Raw genomic sequence first — 16,402 nt, 5'->3', positions numbered from 1 at the left:
GACTCTAATTTGTGGGCTTCTCTGTGCCATCTGAGGGTGGGAATTGGGTCAGTCTGGTGGTTCTTGGTGCAGACTGTGCTGTCCCACGGGGACATCTAGCCATGTCTGGAGGTCCTTAGAGCCATCACCGCTTTGATTGGGGATGTTCCTGGCGTGCAGAGGCCAGGGATGTCGCTGGGCAGCCCGCAGTGCTCAGCACAGCCCCCATAACAGAGAATGATCTGTCCTTAAATGTCAGCAATGAGGAAGTTGAGAAACCCTGTTTACCCTTCCGTTGGGCCCATTAAGGTCCCCAAACACAGCAGCATTAATAGTGACAGCCGCTATGAGCCCTTCCTCAGTGTCTGCTTATGTTCTGGACACTTCTGTGGGTTTTTGCAGACCAGGGCCGAGAGGTAGCAGCTACCGTTTCCCCCATTTTAGAAATACATCACAGAAAGTTCTGTTGCATGGCACTGGCCTGGAGGAGTGTGGGACAGGGAATATCAGCATGACCTTGGAGCAGCTGCCTGGATCAGAACCGCAGCTCTGCTGCCAGTTGGCTGACTCTGTCGAGGGCAAAGGAGTTCACCTGTCTGACCTTGAGTGTCCTCCATAAAATGGGTGCTAAGAGGCTTTACATGGAGTCAGTGTGAGAAGTAGATGCACGTAAAACTCCTGCATAGTGTTGAATCTATAGTGAGTCCTCAGTAAACAGTAGGCACTACTGTCCTCCTCGTCATGGTCGTCATTCTTAGAAGCTGAGAGTCTTAGAAGCTTGTGTCCGCACGGCCACTCCTTCCTGCCCCCGGCCCTTGTCCCATCGCGGTGTTTACCGTGAGAGTATTTGTAGGTATCTCGGTGTTCGGCTACTCCATGGTGGTCTCCATCGGGGGCATCTTCGCTTCCCGCCGCCTGCATCTGGACCTGCTACACAACGTCTTCCGGTCCCCCATGAGCTTCTTCGAGCGCACCCCCAGCGGGAACCTGGTGAACCGCTTCTCCAAGGAGCTGGACACGGTGGACTCGATGATCCCGCAGGTCATCAAGATGTTCATGGGCTCCCTGTTCAACGTCATCGGCGCCTGCATCATCATCCTGCTGGCCACACCCATGGCCGCCATCATCATCCCGCCGCTGGGCCTCATCTACTTCTTCGTCCAGGTGAGAGGTGGGGTCTCGGGGAGCAGGAGGGCCCCGGCTGTGTACACTACTTCCGTGTGAGCTAAGGGCTCACTTCACCTGACCATTTCCCCACCTTGGAGTTGTTGGGGATTTCCTGGAGGAAGGTTGGATTTGTTTTTGTCCACTTTAAATACCTATCAGAGCGTGTGTGTGTGTGTATATATATATAAATTATAAAAATTTATAACAAAAATAGCGTATAGCAATTATACTACTCTTAAAATTAAGAGTGTTATGAAATTCTTTAGGTTGTAAGCCCCCTGCAGAAAGTGGAGATGTGAGCAATAGCACCTTAAGCAGGATAGACATCTGTCTTTCTCTCTCCCAGTAGAAATGTAGAAGTGGGCCATTCAGGGCTGGTACAGTAAGTCTCTTACTATCCTGGACTGTTAATATCACTGCTTTTTTTTTTTTCTTCTCCCGTCCTCACATAAGCCTTCATTCTTAAGTTGATCTCCTGGCCCACGGCAGCTGCTAAAGCTCCAGCCATCAATCTGTAGTTCAGAAAACAAGACCAAGGAAAGGGAACAGAGCAAGGGAGCATGTGACCGCTGAGTCCTTGTGGCCCCTTAGGTTACTGCAGCATAAACGGTGCTTGCAGCTGTAGGTGAGCGTGTCGAGGGCCTGGTGGCAGAGCTGGGAGTGCGAACTCACGTCTCTCTGTTGTGTTGGTGACCTCAATGCTGCACTGCCCCTTTTTGCCCTGAAAAGCTTAGCAGCAGCACAGTTGCCAGGGGATTAGTTGTTTAGATGGGAGCCTAATGACTGCAGCCCGGAAGAGGAGTGAGAACTGCGAAGCGCTCCATATTCAGGCTGCACTGTGTCTGCTCGTGCCAGGTCCAGAGGCCTCGGTCCAGCCCGCCACACCCCCACACTCCACCACGTTGCGGCCCAGTGGTTGGGGAGTAGAAACGCAGGTGGAACCACAGCAAGCGAGTCTGGTTCTCGCACCCTCGTTGTGTTATCCTTAAACGGGTGCCAGCTTTTTTAGAAACTTCGATCTGCTGCATTTGCAAAAAATATGACCTTTGTTCATACCCTTGCTGTGCATTTCCCTGAGGCACCCAGTTCAGAAGAACCAAACGGGCCACTTGCTGCATTTACAGCAGCTCACACAGCTGCCAGCAGCAGGACCTTGAGCCGCTGTGCAGCCATTCTGTGATGGGATCTGCTATCCGTGAGCCGGACGATGAGGGAGATGCTGTTGGTATAACGTTGGTATTATTTTTAAACAACAAGGACAGTTCAGCAAAGGGTCCTGTTGTATATGGCCTGTCATGACAGCTAAGCAGGCATAGAGCACGTGTGACGGCTGGAAAGGGAAACAGCAAGAAGAAAATATCGTGTCTCTAAGGGCTGGGATTATGAAAGAATTTTTTAATTTTCTTATTTTTATTTTTTTTAAAGATTCACATATCTCTTTGAGAGAGTGTGTGTGCGAGTCGCGGGGAAGGGCAGATACAGAGGGAGAGAGAGAGACTGAGGCAAACTCCATATTGAGCCTGGAGCCTGACGTGGGGCTCAGTCACGTAACCCCGAGATCATGACCTGAGCCAAAACCAAGAGTTGGGTACTTAACCACCTGAGCCACCAAGTGTGGTTTTCTTAAATGGCTTTTAACTAAATATGTCCTTACCCTACAACCCACCTGTACTCTCTTCTTAGTGTATATGCAAAAGAAATGAGAATGCATCCAGAAAAAAAAGAGGGTGCTAGAATATTTTTAGCATCTTGGTTTCTGATAGCCCCAAACGAGAAACACCTTGGGGTTTTTGACCCGGAAGTCTCAAGAACTTTCTCGGATGCTAGAGATGTTGTAGATTTTGGTCAGGTAGTGGGTGTGCAGGTGTAACTAAGTATAAAATTCACCAAGCTGTGGAGATTTGGGTGCATTTTCCAGTGTAATGTAAATGTATGCTGTATCTTGAAGAAAAAGTGGGTTTTAGATGTACATACGTTCTCTCTCATCAGAAAAGATCTAAAGGTTTTACACTGAGACTGGAATAAATTTCAGAGTCATGGATGTAATACAGGGTTTTTTTAAAACTATTTATTTATTTTAGAGAGAGAGAGACTGGGAGGGAGGCACTCCGGGAGAGGGGCAGAGAGTCCCAACCAGACTCTGCCTTGAGCACAGAGCCCGATGTAGCGTTCGATCCCATGAAGCCAGAGATCATGACCTGAGTCGAAACCAAGAGTTGCATACTTAACTGGCTGCACCACCCAGGCACCCCGGGTATTTAATTTTTATTTAATCTGTATCATCCCCTTCCCAGCATTTAAATGGGTATCCATTACTGTTTTAATTCAGAAGCAAGTCATTTTTATATAAAGGTGATGCAAGAGGTAGGACAATGTGGAATTGTGTTGGGGCTTCCTTGTTGCCTAAAGGAGACATTTCTGGTTTGTGAGCTGTTTCGGCATCCGTGAAAGCCTCCCGGCCACAGGTCCGACAGCTTAGCCCCCAAGGCGCCGCATGTCTCAGGCAGGGGCGTGTTGAGCGTTCCTCCTACCCAGGAGCACCAGGCCCTTGGTCTCTGAAAGAGTGAGTGAGTCTGGGGCGTGAATTACGTCTCCTGGAATGGAGCTTAAAAGGGAAGCTAACAGTTGCTCTTTTTTAAAAAAAACTGAGTTTAAACACAAATACATCTCAGATTAGCTTTCTGTGGTAAAAATTCTGAGCCCAGGATAAGTGGGATAAGTTGAACAGGGAAGACTCTCGGGAATGACTTCCATCCGGGATATTTAGAAAGAAAGCCAGAGGGAGGAGGCGTCACAGCTGATGGTCACGGGGCAGATCCCGCAGGGCCAAGGCATCCGGAGTTGGTTCATGGCAGTGAGCTGTCACCTGACCTGTCCTCAGGGGCTGGCAGAGCCACCATCCTGGGACCGCCCGGGCTGGCGTGGGCCTGGGTTAGCCAAGAGTTGTCAGGGCCCCGAAGGCCACCCAGGTGTGGGTGCCAGTTACCGTGTGCGCTGCCATCCGGAAGGAAGCTGCTGACCTCAGAGCCCCCCACACAGGTTTCCTGCTCTCTGTGGAAGGTCCCCACCCCAGAGCGGCCCTGGGAGGCCGGGAGGCCATGTCCCTGGCCACCCTGTGTTTCTGGGTCTTGCTCAACTGTCTGGCTCTAGCGCTTGTGGGGCGGCTGCATTTACGTGAGATCTTGAGCACCTCTGGAACAGGGACGCCGGTCTGTGTGTACCGACAGGCAGACCAAGGCCACGAGAACTCAGTGTTCTCAAAGGACCAGGCTGCGCTCTGTGCATGGCTCCTCGAAGCGTCCAGGGGGCGAGTTGCTTCTGTTCTGTCTGGTCTGGTTAGGGCAGGAGCAGAGGCTATAGGCGTCTGCCCATGGGGTCAGGTGGAGGCCTGGATGTTCTCCAAACCTGTACCCAAAGCCCTCCACTGGGGCCATCCACCCCCCGAGATGAGTGGCGTCAGGCACACTGTCGCGCCTCACAGCCAGGTTCTCTGAGGCCAGACCCCAGCTCGGCCACTGGTAGCCGCATGACCTGAAGGGAGAGCCTAGCGATCTTTCTGGTTTACTGAGCATCAGCAGGAATGAGTGCCTGCCGGATTTCCAGTCCGAGTCCCATGAGCCGATCTCTGGAACTACTTGGAACTGTGCTAGGATTGCGGCCTCTGGCTGGCTCTGTCGGTGAAGGGTCTGCCTTCAGCTCAGGTCATGATCTCAAGGTCCTGGGATCGAGTCCGCGACAGACTCCCTGCTCAGCGGGAAGCCTGCTTCTCCTTCTCCCTCTGCCCCAGCATGTGGGCTCTCTCTCTCTCACAAATAAATGAATAAATCTTTGAGAAAAAAAAAAATTAAGAACTGTGCTAGGAGGGTGAGCTCTGCCTGAACATTAGCTGCTGTCACTGTCACCTCTGTGCATGTGGCGAGCACCCACCTGCCACCTCCCGGAGGTATCGTGCAGGTCCAGGCTTTCTCCAGCGCAGCTCCGGGGACCCGGCAGCATGAGAGGAGCTTTGCCCACTGCCCGGTCCGTTCTCTTCCCCCAGAGGTTCTACGTGGCCTCGTCGCGGCAGCTGAAGCGCCTGGAGTCGGTGAGCCGCTCCCCGGTGTACTCCCACTTCAACGAGACCCTGCTGGGCGTCAGCGTCATCCGCGCCTTCGAGGAGCAGGAGCGCTTCATCCGCCAGAGCGATCTGAAGGTGGACGAGAACCAGAAGGCCTATTACCCCAGCATCGTGGCCAACAGGTGGGCGCGCGCGTGGCCCCTCGGGGGCAGGTGGAGGCCTGAGAACTCCGCCCTCGTTCCTGGAGGAGGAGGGTGTGAAGCCAGGCTCGGGCCCTCCCCACCGGGCGGGAGGACAGGACGCAGCGACCCCTGAGAGCGGACGCAAGCGCTTCAGCTCCAAGTGTTGAGTGAGGGCCGCGACCACGTTGTCCTGGAGTCAGGAAACACTGCCGAACTACCCGTTCGCTGTTGTCCTGATGATGTAAGATCACCCGGGATGGGCACACTCCGCCAGTATTTTTGTGTCCTGATTCTCGGCCGAAGGGCATCACCCCCACCGTACCCTTGTGTGATGAGCGTGGGAAGCCACTCCCCAGTCTTAGGTTGGCCCCCCTGAAATTGCTGTGCCCCGAAGATCATGAGTGGATGGAGAACATCAAATGGAAAAGACGGGATGGAAGTTTACTCCTTGTTGACTAAATTCAGAAAAGCTTCTGATCCCTAAAAGGGTATTCTCCTCACTGCTGTCCTCATACGTGTTTTGAGACGTGATATAAAAGATTCTGGGAGGGGGTGGCAGCACCCTGGGAGTTGGCCATCCTAACCAGCTGTCAGCCCCGTCATACACAGTATCACCTGTAACGTAAGACTAGGAGACCATGAGTTGTTGGAGACCCTTCCTACCCTGCAGAATTCTTAGAGCCTGGGTCACATCTGGCTCTGTCTTTGGGAGAAGCTACACACCCGGGAATATCAGTCATGGGAATCGGAAGGGCCGTATGTGACAAAAAGATCAACACCCCTGTCTCTCCCTAAGGTGCTTCATGCCTTGAAATATTAATATTCCTAGCGCCCTGTGATATCTTACAGACGTTAGCTTTAAACCAGTAATATATCTGTTTATACTTCCAAAGGTGAAGTAATCCATTTTAACATGTCTAGAAGGGGGATGATGTGGCTCTGGGAACATGAGAGCAACATTGAAAATCGTAGCTTTTCTCCCCCTTCCCCGCTTCTCTACCAAGAGAAGGTTATTTTCAAGTAACCTCTCCATGCAGCGTGGGGCTCGGACCCACGACCCTGAGATCAAGAGTCGCACACTCCACGGATCTTGCTCCGTGAGGTCACCAGCTGGGCACCCCCAAGGCATGCTTATTTTAAATCAGTGGTGCCTCTTACAGTTGATGACTTCTTAGGAATTTAGGAATTTTCCCGGACATCATTTTAAAGATGGGTGTATGTGGGTATATTTTAAAGCTTCACTTTCCTGGGAAGTCGGCTTCTAGAGAAATCTCTTTTGATCCCTGGGGTTGTCGGACTAATGAGGAAGTAGCGAGGCCGTGTCCCTTCGGCCGTCTTTCCCCTTCCCGAGCTTTTCTCGGGAACTCTCGGGGAATTACGGCAGTTAGCAACGTGACCCCCACCCCGCCCACATGAACCAGAAACCGGAAACTCTGGAAAGCTGACTCCAGGTCTCTGTGTGTCTCTGTGTCTCTGTCCGCCTGTGTGTCTGCGGGCAGGTGGCTGGCCGTGCGCCTGGAGTGTGTAGGCAACTGTATCGTCCTGTTCGCTGCCCTGTTCGCCGTGATCTCCAGGCACAGGCACAGTCTCAGCGCCGGCTTGGTGGGCCTGTCTGTGTCGTATTCATTGCAGGTAAGCGGGGTGCTCTCAGCCAGATTTTCGGATTTTCTTCTTGGGGGAGTCCGTTGTCGGATTCTTGGGCCTTTGCTTTGAACCCGGGCAGGAGCTGGGGGAGCCGCTGGAGGCCGAGCGGCGTTTGAGAAGCCCAGTGACCCAGTAGTGCTGGGGTGGAAGGGAGGCACGTGGCCAGGATTCCCCTGAGTCAAAGAAAGCCCGTGATGGCCTGCCAGGGTGTCCCCAGCTACAGGAAGAATGCTGTTCTGGCTGTGACTTGCCCTCCCATCACGGCTTTCATTTGGGCACCCAAATTTGGATACGTGGTATTTTCCTTTTACCATCTGGTTCGAAATATTTTCTGATGACGTTTCTGATGACTTGAAACGTGTTTCCTTACAAGGCACAGTGTAGCCCGTCCGGGTGATAGCAGTATGTGAGGTTCATGTTTTCTGGACCTAGGTTACCTAGGGCATTTTGTAATTCGTAATTACTTCCCAAAGATAATGCCACTTGCACTCACTGTAGAAGCTCACCCACAGATCACCACGTACTTGAACTGGCTGGTCCGCATGTCTTCTGAGATGGAGACCAACATCGTGGCGGTGGAGAGGCTGAAGGAGTATTCAGAGACGGAGAAGGAGGTAAAGGCAGCAGCCGGCCTGGCCTCCCCTGACCTCTTTGGTGTGACTTAACCCAGACCATCCGTAGAGCCATAGCCGGCGTGCCTTCGACAGGCAGCCTTTGTTCAACAAGAATCTCTTGTCTTCTCTTACTTGTCATGTATCTGTGGGGAGAGGGGGACTGCTGTTGGGGAAAATGAGACATTTGTTTCCTCTTTGAAGTTTAAGAATTGAGTACCGGAGAGGTGATTCAGAGCGTGGAAATTCACTCACCAGAGGCCCAGTGCATGCATATTGTAAGAATGATGATGGTGGGAAGGAATTGACCTAAGTTTGGGGAACCCTACACTTACTCAACCAAGGTCTGCATTTTATAGATGGAGCAAAGCGTGGCCTAGGAATGAAAAGTGGCTGACCCGAGATCACATGTGGTCAGAACGGCTGGGAGTAGAACCCCAGTGTCCGGACTTCTGTGCCGCATTGTCCTCAGTAACTGCCTTTTTCTGCCTGCGATGGTAGTGATCTTAATGATAGTGACAGTCATGCCTAGAGAGACACCTCTGCCCCTGCCACCACCTGTAATGACAGCAGCCTGTATTGTGCCCTCAGAGGGGCCTCAGGCCCTAAAGCACACATCTGACATGGAATAATTCATACAACCTTTCTGTAGCCTTGTAACTCCCGTTCTGTTGTGACCCCATTTTACAGATGAGGAAACTGAGGCACAAGGTTAAGTTACTTGCCTGAGATTAAATGACTGGTAAATGGCTGACCCAGAATTTGCTTCTGTGCCGTTGGCACACTGCCTCCCAAGAACGTGCCCCTTGGGAATGAGACCATGGCCCTGGGTAAACTGTCTTGAGGGATCTCAAGACAGATCTCACAGAGGTGAGCGCTGTCCTGTCCTTAACACTCTCAGACAGGTGCGCCCAGTCCCCCTTCATCAGAGAGCATCATTCAGGATGGTGTGAGCGCCCCCTGAGGAAATAAGTATGTATTACACCAGGGGTTTTCCCACTATACTGATTTTATTTTTTTACATTTTTAAGATATAAAAAAAATAAATAAATAAGATATAATTCACATGCCATGCAGTGAATCATGTAAAGTATGAAATGAAATTTATTTTTTAAAAAGTACCATGTTTTTATTTCTTTTGATTATTTTTATGTTTTTAGGATAACATATTTGAAAAATATAAAAGAAAGTAGAGCTCATCCAGGGTCTTACCACTACTAAAAATATTTATTTATTTGTTTTATAGACTGTGTTTTCCCTTTAGAAAGTTCCATCCACTTCCTTCCAGCGCCCTCCATGTTCTTACAGCTTATCCTCTTCTTTTATATACCTAAATCTATAAAAGGGAAATATACTTATAAAAAAAATTTAATACAGCAAGTTTATGGGGGAGAAAGGATGAAAGCTCTCTTTCATCCTCTCTGTTCTTCATTTTCCCCGAAGCTACCCCTGATCCTGGCCCCGAGCATATCCAGTTGTAGCGCTTAGGAAGTGTTGAATTTAGCTAAGAAACTCTTCAGAAATAAGGGCTGTGTGACCCTGGGCAAGTTACCTACCCTCTCTGTGTCCATTTCCTCATGTGCAAGGACCCCACTCATGGGACTGTCGTGGATTAAATGAGGTCATGTGATAGTAATCTTTAAAAGCATTAGACATTGCTTTGTCTTCCAAATATAGGAGGCACCCAGAGTAAAACCTCTACCCTTGTGCCTGTCAGAGAGGACCAATCCTTCATTGATTCAGTTCACAAATATTCATGGAGCCCCTGCTGTGTGCTGTGGCAGGTTGAGGGGGCTGGAGTGTGACAGTGAACTGTGAACCAACCCTCGTATGTGGTGGACGTTCCAGAGGGCATGGACAACAGAATAAGCAAATCAAAGCACACCTCAAGTGGTAGGAGGTGCCACGTGGTCTGAGGGAGATCTGAGCAGGGTTGGGGATCGAGGGCACAGAGTCAGGGCGAGCTCTGCATGGCCCGAGATCAGCACTGAGGGAGCAAGCCCAGAGGGGAGATCGAGGAGGGTGCAGAGGCCCAGAAGCGGGGCACACAGGTGCGTGGGGAGCAGAGTGAGCCCGGGGAGGGAGAGGAGGTCAGAGGGGGATGTATCGCCGGCTCTCTTGTAGTCCTGAGGCTCCTGAGGCAGACCTAAGGTTCCTTCCCCAACACCCCACTCCTTACCACCCCCCCAGGCTCCCTGGCGAGTCCCGGAGATGACTCCACCCAGCACCTGGCCTCAGGTGGGCCGAGTGGAATTCCGAGACTATGGCCTGCGCTACCGAGAAAACCTGGACTTGGTTCTCAAGAACATCAATGTCACCATCGATGGAGGGGAAAAGGTGGGTGCGCCTCGTCCCCCGACCCTTCACAGCAGGGCGTCGCTTGCAGCCAGGCACATCGTTTCCCCGGTTTCTCAAAGTCCAACTCCGTGGGGCTCGAGTGGCCTTTTCTAGCAGGGGCTTTGTGGAAGCAGAAGCTGCTAGAGTGTCCCAGCTGCATTACATACTGTCAGCAGAGAGCTAGATGAGGCCCGCAGGTAAGTTTTGAAAAATCTGAATACATTGCAAATACTGAAGAATCTGGTATGTCTTAGATAAAGATCCATTTCCTGCGGGGTTTTTTTAGTTTTGTTTTTTGGTTTTTTTTTTTGAGTGAGTGAGTGAGTGAGTGAGTGAGCATGTCCGCTGCTGGTGGGAGGAAGGGCAGAGGGAGAGTATTAAGGGGGTTGCAGGGCTCAGTCACGTGACCCTGAGACTATGACCTGAGTCGAAAGCAAGAATTGGGTGCCTAACTGACTGAGCCACCCAGGCACCCCTCATTTCCTGCTTTTCTTGAAAGATCAAGCATCTAGCAACATGGGGCTTATACTCCCTGCCTGGTTCTTTCTAGACAAGACGAGAACCTCCCAGCTCACCCAGCCCCTCCCCATCTCACTTACGTGCCTACTTGGCCCCCATGGGCATTTGAGTTTGCCACCTCTAGAATCGAAAGATGCCATCGTCACTACTAGGGACGGCTTAGTGAACATGTGAAGTTGTCAGAATTCTGGAATATATCCCTAGTCCCAAGTTGTTTGTAGAAGACGTCCTGGCTCTGAGACCTTTAGACCCTCCTTAGGAATCAGATGAAGGGTCTTCCTGGCTGTCTGCCAGAGGACAGAGTTTCTTTAATCTCTGAACACATGTGTCCTTTTTTAAAAGATTTTATTTATTTTATTTGACAGAGCTCACAAGTAGACAGACGCAAGCAGAGAGAGGGGAAAGCAGGCTCCCTGCTGAGCCCGAAGCAGGACTTGATCCCAGGACCCTGAGATCACGACTCTCTGAGCCATGCAGGCGCCTCTGAACATACGTGTTTGTTAAACCGTGTCTACCCTGAGGCTCAGAATGTTTCGTTCCCATGAGAAATCTAACTTACACCAAGGGGACGAACAGAGCGGGTGGTGGTCTCGCGGAGGCTCTGTGGCTTACATTCCATCACGAGACTCCGCTGTGTGACATTCCTGTTAGAGGCGGGAGGGAGCCTGCTTTTCAAGAGCCCCGACGAGGAGCGAGGAGGTGCAACTGGATGGCAGGAATGTTAGTCGTTGGCCACGGAGCAGGGAGCCCCATTTCCTGAGGAGAGGATGAGTGGAAACTGGGTCCTGTCCATCACCTCTTCTGGCTCCTGCAGCCGGGATGGAGGGAGGAGGTGTGCAGGGGGGTCAGCCTGAGTCTTTGAGATGCTGGACAGCTCAGGATGGGGAACTCATCATCAAAGGATTGAAAAACAGTATGGGGGAAAATACCTGATTATTAACATTACCTAGAGTTGAAAATAAAAGGGCTTTCTTAAAAATCCCTTCTGCCAGAGCCCTGTCTCTTTGGGAGGTCTGTACTAACGTATCAAGAGAGCCAAATATTTTAATTTACAAAATGAGGTGGCGTAGAGGAGGAAGCCCGTCTTGGCCCTGAAGGGGGCCCCGGGAAGCTGCTGACCAGGAGAGCTGTGTGGTGGACATCGGGACTGACCAGAGGACTGAACTGCTTTAGGGCAGACATCTGAAATGTGGGCCCTGTGCGGGGAGCAGGCGAGGGGTAACCCCCAGACACCAGCATCCCCACCTCACCCTGGGCCCTTCCTGTCCCACAGGTTGGCATCGTGGGGCGGACAGGAGCCGGGAAGTCGTCCCTGACCCTGGGCTTGTTTCGGATCAACGAGTCCGCTGAGGGGGAGATCATTATCGACGGCATCAACATTGCCAAGATCGGGCTGCACGATCTGCGCTTCAAGATCACCATCATCCCGCAGGTGGGGTCTGGGCGCAGCGAGGGAGTGAGTTGGGGCGGGGAGAGTGATGTACCTATGTACTGGGGACAAACATAAATATATTCCTATTTTATTATTTTCACTGTTCTCATTGGACCAATACTGTTTCTTCACCACTGAATCTCCCCTTAGCATATAAATCACGGCGGGAATTAACCAGGCATCATTCCTTCACTCCTGCTGGCTCCACTCAGGACAAGAATAAGGCTCTTAAGAGCCAGGAGAGAAATAGGAATTTTCCACACTGATTTCTGTAGGTGTGAATCTCTCACGTGTTGCCTTGTCGTGGTGTTCTTCCTAAAATTTCTTCTGAGATCCTCCTTTGGAGGCGGGGAGTGGGGAGGAATCCACAGTACTTTATGATTAGGAATTATCTACTGCTGCTTCTCCCTGTCAGAAGGTTCCATGTATTGGAGACTCCGGGAAGTTTTGCCAAAAGATATTTATTTTATTTCACTTAACCCAGGATTTTCCAAACCTTCCCCCCGCATTACTAACATCTCTGGAAATAGCGAGTCCGAGGAACCCTGGAACCCCATCTGGAGCGATTCTGGCCAGAGCTGTTCACGTCGCGCCTGTTGGCGCCGGGTGCAGGCATCGTGACGTGAGCCTCACCTGCCGTCTGCTGTCTTCTCCCCGGACAGGACCCTGTTTTGTTCTCGGGTTCCCTCCGCATGAACCTGGACCCGTTCACCCAGTACTCGGATGAGGAAGTGTGGACGTCCCTGGAGCTGGCTCACCTGAAGGACTTTGTGTCCGCCCTTCCCGACAAGCTGAACTACGAGTGTGCGGAAGGCGGGGAGAACCTGAGGTAAGAAGCCGGGGTGCGAGGCCCCGACTGGGTCTCCTCAGCTCTGCCTCCATCGAGGTGTTGGAAGATCCTGTCCTTTTGCATCTGTGTCAGGCCTAGGTTTGAGGCATGGATGAGCCATTTTCTCTTCCCCTCCTGCCGCTTCAGTTTCAGCATCTGTAAAGTGGGCTTCAGTCCAGGCTCATGGTAGCATGAGGTATAACACCAGGATGGCCAGTGTGGTTCCTTTCACGCCGGGTTTAGTCGATGGAGTGTGACTGTTAGTTGTTCACCTATTGAAAAGCTTCTCTCTTGCGCAGTAAATTTCTGAGCTCTCCGAGGCTCCATCCGCTGCCCTGGGCCCTCTCCCAGGATCCCCAGGATGCCCCCCATGACCCAGCAACTGAAGTATCACTGCCTGGTGGCACAGGGAGCCCAAGTCGTGCTCCCGCGTCCCCCATGCCTCATCTGTCCCTGTGACAACCACCCACCGAACCTCAGATGTGTTCAACGCTTCAGACCCTTGGCGGGGGTCACTGCCAGGCGGCCCTGTGGTTCTCGGCTCACTCACGGGGCTGGGGGTCCGCCGGGGCAGATCAGGTCGGCTCCACACGTCCCTCATCCTCCAGCCGACCCGCCCAGGTGTGTGGTCACGGCGATAGCGGAGGCACAGGAGTGAGCGGACCCCAGAGGGCAGTCCCTCTGCGAGCCTCCGCTGGCCTCGTTTGCCGGCATCCCGTCGGCCAAAGCAAGACAGGTGGTTGAGTCCGGAGTCAGTGGGGAGGGCCCTACAGAAAGCACAGATACGGGGCCGTTTGGTTACCCTTCACACCGCCCATGCCGAGCTGCTCCCCTCTGAGCCCTGTTCTGAACATGACGCCGAGAGCCCCACTCTAGCTCCACGGCGAGAACGTCCCAAGCAGTCACTGACGTCTGCTGAGGGCACAGGCGTGGGGATGGGGGAGTAGCCGGGCTCCTCTGGCCTCGGCAGCACCTAGTGTCCCCTCTCTCTACTCCCAGCTCCTGCCTGGGCTCAGGGTCAGGGGTGGTTTTGACCCTCTGTCTCCTGGTCTTTTTCTCCCGGTCAAGCGTCGGGCAGCGCCAGCTTGTGTGCCTGGCCCGGGCTCTGCTGAGGAAGACCAAGATCCTGGTGTTGGACGAGGCCACGGCGGCCGTGGACCTTGAAACAGACAACCTCATTCAGTCGACCATCCGGACGCAGTTTGAAGACTGCACGGTGCTGACTATCGCACACCGGCTGAACACCATCATGGACTACACGAGGTGATGCTCTGGTCCTCGGGTGTCCCCGTTCGTTCAGCACTGTCCTGTGTGTAGGGACAGCCCTCTCTTTCCCTTGGGTGTTTCTGACATCACTCCATCATGTATTCAGTCAACACACACGTAGAGTGCCCGCCTCGTTCTCAGTCCTATTCTAGGCACTGGGGACTCAGCAAGGAAGTATCAGACAAGGAGCCTGCCTGAAGGATCTTCTAGGTCATTCGGGGGCTGGGTGCAGAGACAGGCAATAGACACTTGAACACACCAAAGCTAATGGTGCTGGGAACGAAGCAGAGAAAGTGAGAGAGCCTGTCCTGGGGTAAGCATCCCAGGGCTTTGACCAGGAGGGGTCGAGGATGGCAGCCAGTTGGAAGGCTACTGCAGCAGTCCTAACAGAAGGTGTGAGGGGCCTGACCCAGAGCAGGGATTTGTTGGGGTGGCTCTTGGGGGCACAAGGTGCTGACCCCTTCCTTTCCCCTCATGTCTGTGTCTGCTGCTCTTGCAGGGTCATCGTCCTGGACAAGGGAGAGATCCGGGAGTGTGGCCACCCCTCCGACCTCCTACAGCAGAGAGGTCTTTTCTACAGCATGGCCAAAGATGCTGGCCTGGTGTGAGCCCTGGAGCTGGTGCATCTGGTCAGAGCTGCAAGGCCAACAACGCCGGCGTCCGGGGATGATGTACTGCGGCACCATCCTTGGGAACCCAGACCTCCTGTGTACCGAAACCAAAAAGAAGAACACAAACAAATCAACCAACCACACACACAAAGCAGCCAGCGTGAAGAAGTAGGAGAGACACAGAAATGCAGCCCACCCAGAACTCTCCCACCCCTGCCTCCGTTGCCCTGCGAGATGCACACAGATGTTCTCAGGCCCCCAGGAACGCACGCTCTTGCTCTTGGTGCTCGGCGGGGAGGTTTCGGCAGCCAAGCTGCCAGAGAAGGTGGTTTCATAAAATACGCTAGTGACCAAATCCAGCCAACTGCCTCAGGACTCTCCAGCCAAAGTCAACGGGTTCTGTCTTTGAGAAGCTCCCCGGAACCCCGACGGCTGTCCCCGGCACCCCCCGGCATGCTCGGTCTCTTTAGGGCTGCAGGTAGGAGGTGAGGGGCCATCCGTTGAGGGCCAAGCACACTCTTCTTACCAACCATGTGGTCTTCCAGGCGCTCCGACGTGGGACCCCACGTCTCAGCCCTGCTCCCCCGGTACTCGCCTCCCAGGCCGGGGGGCTGCCTCCATGTCTACAGACTTCTCACCGACGGGACCTGGCAGCACTTCTGGGCCGTCCGGACCTAGGGCTCATGTCAGCACTGGCTCCCCAGCCTGGTCGTTCGGCTCTTCATCCACGCCGGTCTCCTCCTCGCTCTCCTCACCCCCCTTCTCCCCATGGCTAGGAAGGCTTTACTGCTCTAGTCCCCGAGAGAGAAGATCTGCCGATGGTGATGACACGGTCAAGGCCAAGAGCGCTAGGTACTGCCAGGTAGGACCGGTCGGGGCTGAAAAGAGCCCCGTTGAGTCTCCTCCGTGTGGTTAGAATTTTTTTTTCCCTCGCCGCTGGCCTCAGGGTAGCTTGAAGAATGGCAGCGTGGAGAGCTTGACGTTTCGTGACTGAGTCTCTTCCGGGACAAGAAAAGGACCCATTCACGATTCTCAGTGATTGCTTTTCCTTTTCTTTCTTTCTTTTTTTTTTTTTTCTGGCTTTTTTTGGTTTTTTGGCTTTAAATGCTGCTCCAAGGGGGAAAACAGTTTCAAGACTTTAATTTCTTGGGAAGAGGTGCTGGTTGAGGAACAGCGTTCCCAGGGAGGAGCCACAGCAGCCGGCAGGTGACGGGTGGTCCACGTGTTCCGGGAGGAAAACGGAAAAGCAGAGTCAGAGTCCTTCGTGGTTTCTCAGACCAGAGCGAGACCCAAAACGCAGAGGAAGGTCACTGCTGCTCCGAGATTCATACTCACTATGAATTACATTGCTGACTTCACACCCAGAGAAGCACCTTCCTTCTTTAAGGTGGCATATATATTTATTTTTTTGTAAGTTATACCATTCTTCTACATTAGATAAACCAAGTTTTTCTTGGGGATCTTTTTCTAATGACTTACACTGGAAACATGAACATTTGCAATAATTTACAGTAAAAAAAAATATTTTGTTTCTTACTGAACAATTGTTCTGTTTTCTTTGGGGCGTTAGCAGAGTGTTCTGCCATGTCCTTCAGAAGTCGGGACGGGGTAACCCTCTTGCCTGCTTGTGTTCTTTCTCTTTGGCAAACCAATTGTCTCCAGTGGGAGCCCTTGTTCGGGAACGGACCTGAGGGGTGAAGAAGCAGGCGGGGCTTAGTGGGGAGTCAGCCTGGCCCGGTGGACAGAGCCTGGGCTTGAACCCTGCCTT

At 52.6% G+C, this 16,402-nt stretch overlaps 1 protein-coding gene across 1 annotated transcript in view; it reads left to right on the top strand.

Moving 5' to 3' along the window:
* ABCC1 (ATP binding cassette subfamily C member 1) overlaps window positions 1-16,170 on the top strand; it is a 128,834-nt gene extending 112,664 nt beyond the window's left edge. The window contains exons 23-31 of the mRNA XM_059415249.1: window positions 833-1,143; window positions 5,186-5,385; window positions 6,885-7,017; window positions 7,542-7,643; window positions 9,831-9,977; window positions 11,770-11,928; window positions 12,591-12,757; window positions 13,826-14,020; window positions 14,523-16,170. Of these exons, the coding sequence (XP_059271232.1) occupies window positions 833-1,143; window positions 5,186-5,385; window positions 6,885-7,017; window positions 7,542-7,643; window positions 9,831-9,977; window positions 11,770-11,928; window positions 12,591-12,757; window positions 13,826-14,020; window positions 14,523-14,631 (1,523 nt within the window). The 3' untranslated portion in view covers window positions 14,632-16,170. The remainder of the gene's footprint in view (window positions 1-832; window positions 1,144-5,185; window positions 5,386-6,884; window positions 7,018-7,541; window positions 7,644-9,830; window positions 9,978-11,769; window positions 11,929-12,590; window positions 12,758-13,825; window positions 14,021-14,522) is intronic.
* The last annotated feature ends 232 nt before the right edge of the window (window positions 16,171-16,402 follow it).

This window comes from Mustela nigripes, chromosome 11, assembly GCF_022355385.1.
Source record: "Mustela nigripes isolate SB6536 chromosome 11, MUSNIG.SB6536, whole genome shotgun sequence".
NCBI lineage: Eukaryota > Metazoa > Chordata > Mammalia > Carnivora > Mustelidae > Mustela > Mustela nigripes.
Note: the sequence above shows the minus strand (reverse complement) of the source record. Positions and strands in the feature narration are given on the sequence as shown.